General features: G+C 37.7%; 1 protein-coding gene across 9 annotated transcripts in view; it reads left to right on the forward strand.

Moving 5' to 3' along the window:
* CTNNA3 (catenin alpha 3) overlaps positions 1-12,058 on the forward strand; it is a 442,665-nt gene that overhangs the window by 33,237 nt on the left and 397,370 nt on the right. The window contains exon 1 of one of the 9 annotated variants that reach the window (XM_040702355.2): positions 1,826-1,962. The exons of the other annotated variants lie outside the window; for them this stretch is intronic. Coding sequence (XP_040558289.1) covers positions 1,957-1,962 — 6 coding nt within the window. The 5' untranslated portion in view covers positions 1,826-1,956. Of the gene's footprint in view, positions 1-1,825; positions 1,963-12,058 lie in introns of those variants that run through there. 9 annotated transcript variants of the gene reach the window in all.

Below are 12,058 nucleotides of genomic sequence, written 5' to 3' on the forward strand. Positions count from 1 at the left end.
CTAAATTCCTTTTTCTTTATTTCTTTTTTTATGTATGAAACGTTCTTGATATTTGTGTTCAGGACAATTGATCTCTAGAGAAATTTGAAGGTAGAATTTTATGAGGATATTTAGGGAGGGAAGAAACCAAGTAGGTCAAGGTCTCTCTTTGTATTCTAGTCAGTTTGTGAGAGAGAAGCTACAAGGAGAGGGAGGGAGATATGTTAGAAAGGTCTCTGATCTCTCCCCAGCTCCAGCTATTTATTCACAGACTGCAGATGGGAAAGGCTAGAAAATTCTAATGTTGACATGTCTTTTAAAAACTGAACAATAGAAAATACTCTTTACAAGCCACTTAATTTTCCATTCTGGGGGCAGATTTATTTTGGAAGCACATGTGTAGGTCAGCCACAAAATACAGTTTTTGAACATAGTCACCGTCACCAGCTGTGTGTTTTCACCAGTGATGAACAAGAGCCTGCGTGCTGCGCTTGTTTAAAAAAAAAAAAAAAAAGTCTCTATGGCTGTCCAGAATTTGGTTTGTCTTTCATATTGCTGTGACCACTGCTGAAACAAACCACCCACCACCACACTGTGCTCACGTTCACTGTTTGTTCTTCATAAATGTTGAGCAAGCATTGATGGATGTCAATGGATGCAACTTTTTTCACTTGGAGGAATACAATGACCTATCTTCGTTATGCGCTTCACAGAATCACAGAATTGTAGGGCTTGCAAGGGACCTCAAGAGGTCATTGCATCCAGATCCCCTGATAAAGCAGGTTCCTTACAGTAGGTCACACAGGTGGGTGTCCAGACAGCTCTTTGAATATCTCTGTAGAAGGAGACTCCACCATCTCTCTGGGCAACCTGTTCCAGTACTCCATCACCCTTACTGTAAAGAAGTTCTTCCACGTGTTTGCATGGAACTTCTTACGTTTAAGTTTTAGGCCATTGCTCCTATTGCTCTGCACTACTGAGAAGAGCTTGGCTTCATCTGTTTGCCTCCTACCTCTCCTTAGGTATTTATAAACATTTATTAGATCCCCCCTCAGTCTTCTTTTCCCCAGGCTGAAGAGACCCAGGTTACTCAACCTTTCCTCATACGGTAGGTGCTCCAGGCCCTTTGTCATCTTTGTGACCCTCTGCTGGACTGCTTCTAGTAGATCACTGTCTTTTTTGAAGTGGGGAGCCCAGAAATGGACACATTATTCTAAATGTCACCTCAGTAGGACAGAATAGAGGGGGAGGATCACCTCCCTCGACCGACCTGCTCGCCATGATTTTTTTAATGCACCCCAGGATACGATTGACCTTCTTGGCCACAAGTGCGCACTGCAGGCTCATGGCCAACCTTTTGTTCACCAAAAAAAACAGGTTCTTCTCTGTAGAGCTTCTCTCCAGCAGGTCATCCCCTAGGCTGTACTGATGCATGTGGTTGTTCCTCTCCAGGTGCAAGACTCTACACTTGCTCTTGTGAAACGTCATCAGGTTCCTCTCTGCCCAACTCTCCAGCCTGTTCAGGTCTTGTTGAATGGCAGCACATCCTTCCAATGTGTCAGCCATTCCTCCCAGCTTTGTACTGTCAGCAAACTTGCTGAGGGTAGGCTCCACCCCTTGATCCAGGTTGCAATAACCACTAGTTATTGGCCTCCAACTGGATTCTGTGCCATTGATGACAACCCTGTGAGCTCTGCTAGTCATCCAGTTCTCAGTCTACTTTACCATTCACTCATCTATCCCCCAATTTCTAAGTTTCATAACAAGGATGTTATGGGAGACAGTGCTGAAGTCAATGTATGCAACATTCACTATTCTCCTCCTATCTACCCAGTCAATGATGACATCATAGAAAGCTACCAGCCTGGTTGAGCATGATTTTCCCCCCCGTGAATCCATGTCGACCACTCCTGATAACTGTCTTCTCTTCCATTTGCTTGGAGATGGCATTCAGAATATTCCATCACCTTTCCAGGGATGGAGGTGAGACTGACTGGCCTCTAGTTTCCCAGATCCTCCTTCTTGCACATTTTGAAGACTAGAGTGACATTGGCTATCTTGCAGTCTTCAATCACCTCTCCCATTTACCAAGACCTCTCAAAGATGTTAGAGAGTGTTTCAGCAGTCATCTCTATGAGCTCCCTCAGCATGCATGGGTGAATCCCTCTGGGTCCCATGGATTTGTATGTGTTGATTTTGGCTAGATGGTCTCTGACCAGATCTACCTTGATCTTCCTTTCCCCAGACTCTCGTATTTCCAGGGTCTGGGATTCCTGAGGGCTAGTCTTAGTATTAAAGACCGAAGCAAAGAAGGCATTCAGCATCTCTACCTTCTCAGCACCCTCTGTTACTATGCTGCCCACCACTTTTAGTAGGGAACCCGCATTTTCCCTAGTCTTCCTTTTACTGTTGACATAAAAACAAAAACAACAACAACAAAAAAACCTTTCTTCTTATCCTTTATCCCCTTTGGAAGATTTCATTCCAGGAGCGCTTTAGCCATTCTTGTTGCATCTCTACAGGTCCCGAAAACATTCCTATGTTCTTCCCAGGTGGACAGACCCTTTTTTTTTTTTTTCTTCACATTTCCACTTCATTTCCTTTTAGTTTATCCATACGTTCCTTGCTCATCTGTGCAGGCCACCTGCCATCCTGCTTGATTTCTTACTAAGGATGCACATCAAATGCTGTTTTGTCAGACTGCACCTCAGTAGCCATCTGTCACATGGCAAAAAAATATAATGGAGCATTGGTGGGAAGATTTAACTTCTACTGCTATGCCACCAGCATCTGCCTCTGATATCATGGGCCAACATAATAAAATAGGAGACATTACTTTTGGAGTAGCCCTTGTATTATAATAGTGTCATATTCAATTTTTTTTTGTCTCTCTTTGTACAGCAAGGATGGCCCTGTTCTTCTATTACCTTATAAAACTAATGTGGTTGTGTTACTATTCCATAATCAGGCAAAATATGTCCATTTCTTTTAAGCAACAGTAGTAACATTTCCTGCTTAGGTGAATTCCTTTGCTGATAATACCATAGTGTCTCAAGTTACTTTAATGTTGCCAGCATCATATTTCCAACTCCTGAAATGTGTTGCTGTGTTCCTTTTCTGGAAAGAGTGACGAAATATTCTCTTCAAGTTTCCTTTTATGTTCTAGCATCTCATAGACTGATTAAAAAAAAAATATCAGGTTCTATTTTCTTTAAAATATTTGGGGAAGACAGGGAATCAAAATTTAGCTCCGAATTGCAACAGGATTTGTTGCTTCATAGTATTTCATAATAAAACAATGTTGTTTGGGTTCCAGTGCTTTATTTGAAACATTCAGCTTTGACAATTGCTGGAAGTGCAGCACAGGATAAAATATGCACTGACTTGCAGAAAAGTCTATATTGTTATACCCCAGCTATAAGAAAGTGGCCTCTTTTGTACTGTTTGTGGAAAAAGAAATCTTAAATTATTGCATTTGTAATTGGTAACCCATTGCATTTTTACCTAAGTATTTTCATTATGTTAGAAGCACTCTTGTAAAATGCTTTCTGTCTGTTTTACATAAGAGAATTGTAATTGGGAAGTTTTCTTTCCCACAGTTGCAGTATTTGTAAACAACCCAATAACTCATTTCATGATTTTCATTTGAAAATGAAAGCAAATAATAACTGGAGATCATAGTGAATGCCAAGAATCATCAGAGAAACTCCAACACTGCAAGGAGTGTAGTTATGTTTCTCTTCAATACTTTAGTTTAATTCACCTTGTAGGAGTGAGAAATGAATTCCTCATTTAAATCTCAGATTATATCTGTGTGGCAGAGCTCACTCTAAAATGCCTTTGTAAAATGACTCTCCCTAGTCTTTAGAAGATGATACATTTTCCATGATTGTTTAGTCTCTGCCCTGGCTATTAAACTCAACAACACTGGTATTAGTGGTCATGGCATCTTGTTGACTTCTAATCAGGTAACTGACTTAGAATATTTAGGAATAGAACAGATTTAAAAGACTTAGAAGAGGTAATTTCAACACATTCTAGTGAGCTATATTCAGACCAGATTCTGAGCTTTATCCAGCTGAGAAAGATTTAAATAAGACTCATTAAATATTTTAATTTCAATTTCATTCTTTCAAAGGCCTTAACTTCAATTAATGGAGCTTAGAACTCCCTCAGGAAGTCCTTTTTTCTTCAATGGAGCCCTGATCCCATAAAAAATGATTGTATTCAGTGACCGTAACATAGAAAGTAGACCTTATGTTTGCTGTATCAGCTCTATTATTATCAGTGTCTACAGGTTTATATGAATAGGAAATCAACTTTCTTTTAAAAAAAAAAAAAAGGTTTTCAGCAGTTTTTTTAGCTTTTAATTTACATTTTAATGACATTTTAATAGTCCTTCCATTTAATTCTTCTTTTCACGAAGATGTGAACGAAAATGTTACACTGTTATTATTTGAGAAGTGTGATATTTCATTGTTTTTATTTCCATAACTCTGTGCTCTGTAATTGTCATAAAATCACAAAAAGTTTGTGATACAAACAGAGTTAATTTTCTAAAATTGAGAAAAAAATACATTTTTTAAAAAATTATTCTGGATTAGAATAATAAAATAAAAATTCTGACCATGAAGAACTTGTGTTTCTATACATGAAATGAAAGAAGGTAACCCACCATCATCAAGTAATATTATTAATAATAGCAATTAATTCATATCAATAATTTAATATTAACCATTCAATTAGTACTTAATCATATTAATATTTAGTTAGAATATTAATTAAATCTCATTCAGTACAAAGTATTTCATGGGGAATGTTCTGTTTATGTTACATTTAAACTCGTTAGGAAAGAGTGCTGAATTTAGTCTTGTTTGTTCAGTAAATTAGATTGATTAGCTGTCATGGTTTTATGACATTTATGACATTTAAACTGTTGACATTAGCTCTCAGTCATTCAAAACATTTAATACCATGCTTAATTCTACTGGGAAAATGCAGTCCAGGTTTTTTCACTTGAATTTCCTCTGCAGTCTTTGTACAAGATTATGAAGGAGACACTAACAATTTGACTAGCTGTCATATACAGCCTCTTCTAGTGTTATTTGTCATCTGTCATATCTACCATTTGACATGTATCTGAGAAAAAGGTTGAACCACACGTACTTCTTCCAGTTTGTAGTCTGTAAAAGTATTGTGCTTTCCATACAGAAATACAGGATGATTGAGATTGGAAGGGACTTCTGGATCCATCTTGTCCAACTCCACTTCTCAAGCAGCAATACCTAGAGCAGGTTGCCCAGGACAACATTCAGGTGTTTTTTGAACATCGTCAAGGAGGTGACTCTGCTGCGTATCTGGGCAATCTGTGCCTGTGCTCCATCACTTCAGTGCAGAAGTGCTTCCTGATGTTTAGATGGAACATCTTGCCCACTGACTGATCCTGGCACTGGGCACCACTGAGAAGAGCCATGGTGAACATGAGATTCTTTTATGAAATTTCACCAGTAAGGTGGAGATACTTTTGGTTCTTTACATAGTCCTATGGGGTATCTTCACTGCCCCAAACTATTGCATATTAGAGTCAGTACAAAGCTATCTGACTGATCATATTCCATCATATTATATTTCTAGTCATTTCTAGTGGAATTCACAGCCTTATAAAAGTATGATAGTGCAGTGCAAATGCTCATTTGATTTAGAGTGGACTGAGAAAATAAAATATATCACACTAATGAAAATAGTTTCCTATCATATTGTCATAGAATTGCCGAAGTTGGGAAAGACCTCCAAGATCATCTAGTCCAACCATCTACCTACCACCAGTATTTCCCCACTAAACCAGTGTCCCTTAGCACAACATCTAGGCATTTCTTGAACACCTCCCTGGACAGTGACTCAGCCACCTCCCTAGGAAGCCTGTTCCGGTGCCTGACCGCTCATTCAGAGGAGAATTTTTTTTCTAACAGTTCTTGATATCTGATTTTCCATACTTAGTTTACAACTTGACTTCTCTAACCAAAACTTTGTTGTGAAAAACATAGAGCCATCTCATGTGTCACATTATTTGATTCAGAGCTGCATTACCAGCCTCATTCATTATGGCTAGTGGTGCTCAATATTATTTAATTAAGTGAATTAACAGACTAATGGAACTGCTTGAATTTATTGATCAAGGGAGAACAGCAAAACAGTAGCAAGTTCTGAGCATTCCATTTAAAATGTGTTGGCAGTCTGTTTTTCTCTTATCTGTTCCAGATCGTGCTGAACCAGCGTGTTTTGCGTGCCTTTTCCCCCTTTTTGTTGTGCTTTTAGGTTTACTTTTTAAGTCTTAATATTTTTTACAAACACCTCAGACAGTGGGATCTCTGTAAAATGTTTGCTTAGAGTTATTTAACTACTGTCCGGAAAAAAGAAATGAGAATGACTACAAGTAAGAAGCAACGTGAGAACTTGAGCACTGTGGGTGTAGTGCATTATATTTTTCCCTTCCCTGCAACGGAAGCATTAAAAATGTTTTTAGCAGGAGAGGGATAGTATGGTGACTCAGAAGAAAGGGAAGTCATTTTAGGCTTACATGTGCTTCAGGTTTAGGGATTTGGTTTTACTTGTATAACTCCTGCTTAATGCAGAATTTGACTTGCTTGCCATGTTACCTTCTGACTGCTTTCTGTTGTGGTACCATGGAACATTAAATAATAATAAAAAAATAGTCACAGTCTACCCTGGAGGTAAAGGGTCAGTTTTTAAAATAAAAAATGGCTAGAGTCTTCTCACCTTTTCTTTGGTGAGTGTGAACAATCACCACAGCAATAGAAGCCTGTGTAAACAAGAGATGTTAAGAAGTTTACAGTAGTGTTTGAGATTGGATTTGGCCTCTTCAGTGGTTCATACTCGTATTTTTCTCATCAACCACCAGAAATGGATTCTTACTGAGACCAGTATATGGCATATGGAACGTAGTTATTTCTAATTAGAGTTATGGTATTTATCATGACGCTCCACAAATTCTGTGGCAATCTATAATGTGCATTAAGTGACAAAGAAAAAGCAGCCCCTACAAATTATTTTAAGAAGAGCTGCATTTCTCTAAGTGAACATTCTCTTGCGTGCAAATGGAACCTGGATGCCCTTCTGTTCTTATTATCTTGACTGTGCTGCTTTGTGACCCCCTAATGACTCATAGCTTTCCAACCCCTAGGGCTTCCCTTGAAACAGCAACACTTAATGACTCTAGCAAACTGTTGCTAGGGAACAGGCTCCACTGTGGCTACGATGCTGTTTATGTAACATCCCTGGTTTTAGTCTTAGTATGGGAATTGCTGAAAAAAAAACATCATCCTTTTCTTGCAAGTCAGAAGCATGGTTTTGAAGAGACCCTAACTGGCCAGCTTCAGGTGGAACTACTCCAGAATTTCTTTGCAATGACCAAGCCTGAGGGCTCCCGCAACTGTTTTACCAGAGCACAAGAAAACAAAATGGAATACTGTGGCTGTATTTTCAAGAGAAAAACACAGCTGCTGGGTTATAATTGCTCTGAAATGAAAAGATCTGAAAACAAATCAATTTCTTGGGTTGCTGTTGTATGGAGATTTCCCATCAGTCTTATTTCTCCTCCTCTCCAAAGCTTCCCATCTGCAATAGACTCTTCAGACTATTCAGACTCATCTTTAGGTGTGCTGAAAGCATCTTTGTTGTTACATCTCAGATATAGGTGTGGGTCAGCTACGTTAGGAGTTCATGCTTAGAAGTTTCTAGAGCTTTGCTTCAGCTGCAGGCAGCTTGTCTGCTTTTTTTTTTCCCCTGTTTTCTATCCTATCCAACATCTTAGAAGGGTCTTCATGAGCAAAGTGTGCCTGTTAGGTTTGAGAGAGGATAATTTTCCTTTCTTCCAGAGTGTCTGCTTGATTCAGGGTACAGTATTAGAGGCAAACCCTCACCCTTAGAGGTGACAGGGCAGGTAAATACGCATCAGCCTTCTTCCTTGCTGCTCAGCCACCACCTTTTTAAGAGTCATGAATCATTAAAACAAGAGAGAACTGTACCCATATACCACACCTTATCAAAAGAAGATAAAGTAACAAGGGCTTGGTTGTCCTCTTAAAACGCTTTTCCATGGCCTGGGAAAAGGAGGATATCAACTTCTTTTTTTGTGGTGATTAAAAGTTAACTTTAAGATTCCTAAATCTGGTAAAGGCTGCCTTAGACAGCAGTGATATCTGGTTTTCTCTGAGATGGAGAGAATATATGCAACAACCTGTCAGTTTCACAAACTAGGAGAAAATAGTCATGAAAGTCAATTTATTTGGACTCAGTCATAAGGCTTATTTTGAATGCATAGGGCTTGCTTTAAATGAGGTAGAAGTTTTCTGGGCTGGTTATTTATGTATTTATGTTTAGTTTATAGATACAAATATATATCTATCTATTATATGTAAAAATATATTTGTATATTATTTTTTTCATAAAATAAATAACTGTAAAGCTTTGAGATAATTTCCTCATAGGTTAACGTGGAATGTACAAAATTGCTAGAAGTACAGCTAAGTGGGAAAAAATCAATATTATATCTGTCAGTGAAGTTGTTTGAAAAATATTTTAAGGAAATTAAGGTAGGATATTAGTAGGTGTTTGCTTTCATTTATTTATTTACTTGGACTCTGTAAATTCCTGCATGCTCTAGACAGGGCCTAGAACTCCGTTGTTGTAGACTGCTTTCAAACCAATAATGAAAAAAGAGTATTACTAAATTGTTTTCTTTTGAGTAGTTATACTGTTTTTGTTCTGCATCAACACACTGAAGTGCAGTGATTTGTAGGAGAATAATGTTGAAGAGACACTAAAATTTCCTTTTATGAGAGCTAATATTGGAGTACAAACGGTACACCAGTAAGATGACCTTGGAAATTCTGTTTCTCTTGGCAGATTATTTCTGGGTTGTAAAGTAATGAAGTAAGGATAAGGTAGAGTGGTTTTCCCGATCAACAGTTTTTTGTTTCTCAGGCATACACAGATTATCCTGATCCAGATGAATTCATTTTATAGCTCACTTTTGCTTTGGGGGCAGAAATGAGAATATGCATGCAAAACAGTATCTGCCTTATTATCAAAATGCATGTCTTCAGACCTTCTTAAAATAAGAGCAAAATTATCTGATATTTTCTGGATGGAGGAGGCCATAAAACTCTATAAAAAGGTATGCTATACGCATTCCATTAGAATAAAATACTGTGCAAACAACTTTTTTTTTTCATAAATATGTGCTTTATTAAATTGAATTTTAGAGAAGTTTTTGAATATTGATTTCAACCATGTCTTTTGTTGATTTAAAGTAGCACATTTTTTTTAGTTTAGTCTCTTAAAGTAGAAGTATTTATTACATTGTTTTTTTTAATGAACTGTTTATGTTAGAATAGAAATTAAATTTTCTTTTCTTCCTTAATTCATCCATATGAAAATAAGGATTTCACGAATGAAAAGTTCAGTGCTGTTTTGCTGCCTTGCACAATGGAAAATGATAATATTTTGAATGGCAAATATTGTTTGACTTCTATGGCAAGAGCTTTTTTTTTTTTTTTTAATATAACAAACTGGCATTTGCAGCACTAGCCTTAAATCTGAGCCAGACATGTAAAGTGAGAACAAGTAAAGGAAGCACAGCAGGCCATTTCATAGAATCATAGAATTGTTTGAGTTGGAAGGGACCCTCAAAGTCCAACTCCCCTGCAGTGAGAAGGGACACTTACAGCTTGATTAGGTGCTCTTATCCCCATCTGGCCTGACCTTGAATGTCTCCAGTGTTGGGACATCTGCCACCTCTCTGTGGCAACGTTCCAGTACTTCACTGCCCTCATCTTAAATAAAACTTTGCTTGTATCATCTTCATGAATTAGCTAGATTTCCATGCAAGCCATGTTGCAGGTGTGTGATTTGTCAAATAGCATAATTCATAAACTAAAGACGAAATGTTTGCTGCCTCCCACACCTCTTTCTGTTCGTATGGAGATTGTATGGTTATTGTCAGGAATAAAACTTAGTACTCCATATTTAACCATGTTTCCTCCCACATCACCAATTGTATGCAGTGAAGTACTTTAAATATTTGTGATGTCATATTTTTGTTGTCTGGCCTCCTGTTCAGGTGACATGTCTTTAGTCTTTATGGTCCACAGTGACATTCCCAGGCTTATCAAGGCATTCCTGTTAAAATTGGAGTGAGTTTTGTCCACCTAAAGTCTCTGTGTACTTTTCAAGAGTCTGGTCCATATGAAGTCGTAAACCAGGATGTTTCAAATCCAACTTAAATATTGACTTGAACCAAAACCTCAGACCAAGACGAACAAGCTCAAAGTTATCTAGCGCAGAAGTCTGGGATTCCAGAAAGGATGATAAGTGCAGTTGCAAAGTATCACTATCAAATAATAAGTAATTATAAAACTACATATTAAAAATCAGGAAACAGATGCTTTTATACCATTGCTCCTTCTGCAAATACTCATATTATAAATTGGTTTGCTTGCAAAAGCTAAAGAAGGTAGCAATACTAGAAAATGAAATTAACCTTTTACAGAAAAACTGTAGAGCTAAGCTACAACATGCAGAGACTTTGAAGTTTTCCATGAATTGGAGAAATTAATTTGAGGATCAAATATATTAGATATTAAGCGTAAAAATTTTAGTGTGATTTCCCACTGAAACATTAAGCAACTACTCTGTTTATGCCTCAGCATCTTCTCTCTGAAATCATTGCCTGATCTCACAGGATCACAGAATCATAGGGGTTGGAAGGAACCTCTGGAGATCTTTTCATCCAACTCCCTGCTAAAGCAGGTTCCCTAGATTATAGTGCTGGTGGGTTTTGAGTATCTCTAGAGAAGGCAATGCCACAAGCTCTTTGGGCAGCTTGCTCTTGTGCTCTGTCACTCTCAAAGTAAAGAATTTTTTTTCCACGTTCGGGTGGAACTTCCCGTGTTATCCTTACAATTACGCATTTGACTTAATGATATAATTAAATTGCTTCTAGTTTACAAGACGACCTTTTGGAGTATGAATCAGTGAAAGAAAGCATTTTAACTTCAAGGCTTTCAGAGCATCTCTGGAGCAATTATTGAATCTGGGGCAAAAAGGAATCAATCAAGATAATGAAGTTGAACAGAAAAGTATGAAGTCTGTCAGTTTTATCTGAGCATTTATGTTCTCTCAGTCACGTTGTTAGAGAATTCAGTGAAGCATACTTTGGGTGAGAAAGGTTTTTGTTATTTTTTGGTAGCAAACCTAACTGCAACTGGCAAGTCTAGTTAACCTCCAGAGGTGCTGAATGAGGTTCAGTAAAATAAGTTATGAATGGATGTAAACAATGTGTTATCTTGCTTCTCAGTTTTGAAAGCAGTAATGCCGAAATAAAGACTGCAGCATGTGGAAAATGAGAACTAGTGACTTGTCTGCAGGTTCTAGGATGTGTCTGTCAGTTGCAAATTGCCAGTAGAAATGTGCTGCAGCTGTTTGTTGTCCCAGCAGTGGCTGTTGAGCAGCACTCACAACTGAAGCTTCGTTACATGTCCATAGAACAAGCCACACTGTGGAGCAGTCTATATCCAGGGCAGCACTATCTGCTAAAGCTGCTTTCAGCGTTCAAAGAAGGATTGAAAGTGATTGGAGTTTTGTTTATTTTTTCCTCCTTCTGTGATTCCTTTTTACAATTCAGTGACAATAGTGTTAGATAAGGTATAGAGAAGTGTGTGCTGTAGTTACTATTGAGATGCTTGGTTTGTCAAAAGTGATTGCAAATCAGTCAATTTCATTTTGTCATCTTCCTCATTTCCTGGACAGTAGTGCCACACTCAAACTTACAGTAAGTAATTATATACAGGGCTTGTAACTGTAATAAACGAAGTCTTTTGGACAGATGTAGAAAATGCATAGCTATTTCTGTCTATACCAGTGTACAAAAGTGTTTAAAGACTCAGTTCTGTGACTAATTACTGTAATAACAGAATATTTGTAAACTACTTACAGCTTTACAGATGTTACATGCTTACGTGTTGAAGAATATTTATAAATGGAGAAATAGCAAAAGCCA

This window comes from Gallus gallus, chromosome 6 (assembly GCF_016699485.2).
Source record: "Gallus gallus isolate bGalGal1 chromosome 6, bGalGal1.mat.broiler.GRCg7b, whole genome shotgun sequence".
Taxonomy (NCBI): Eukaryota; Metazoa; Chordata; class Aves; order Galliformes; family Phasianidae; genus Gallus; species Gallus gallus.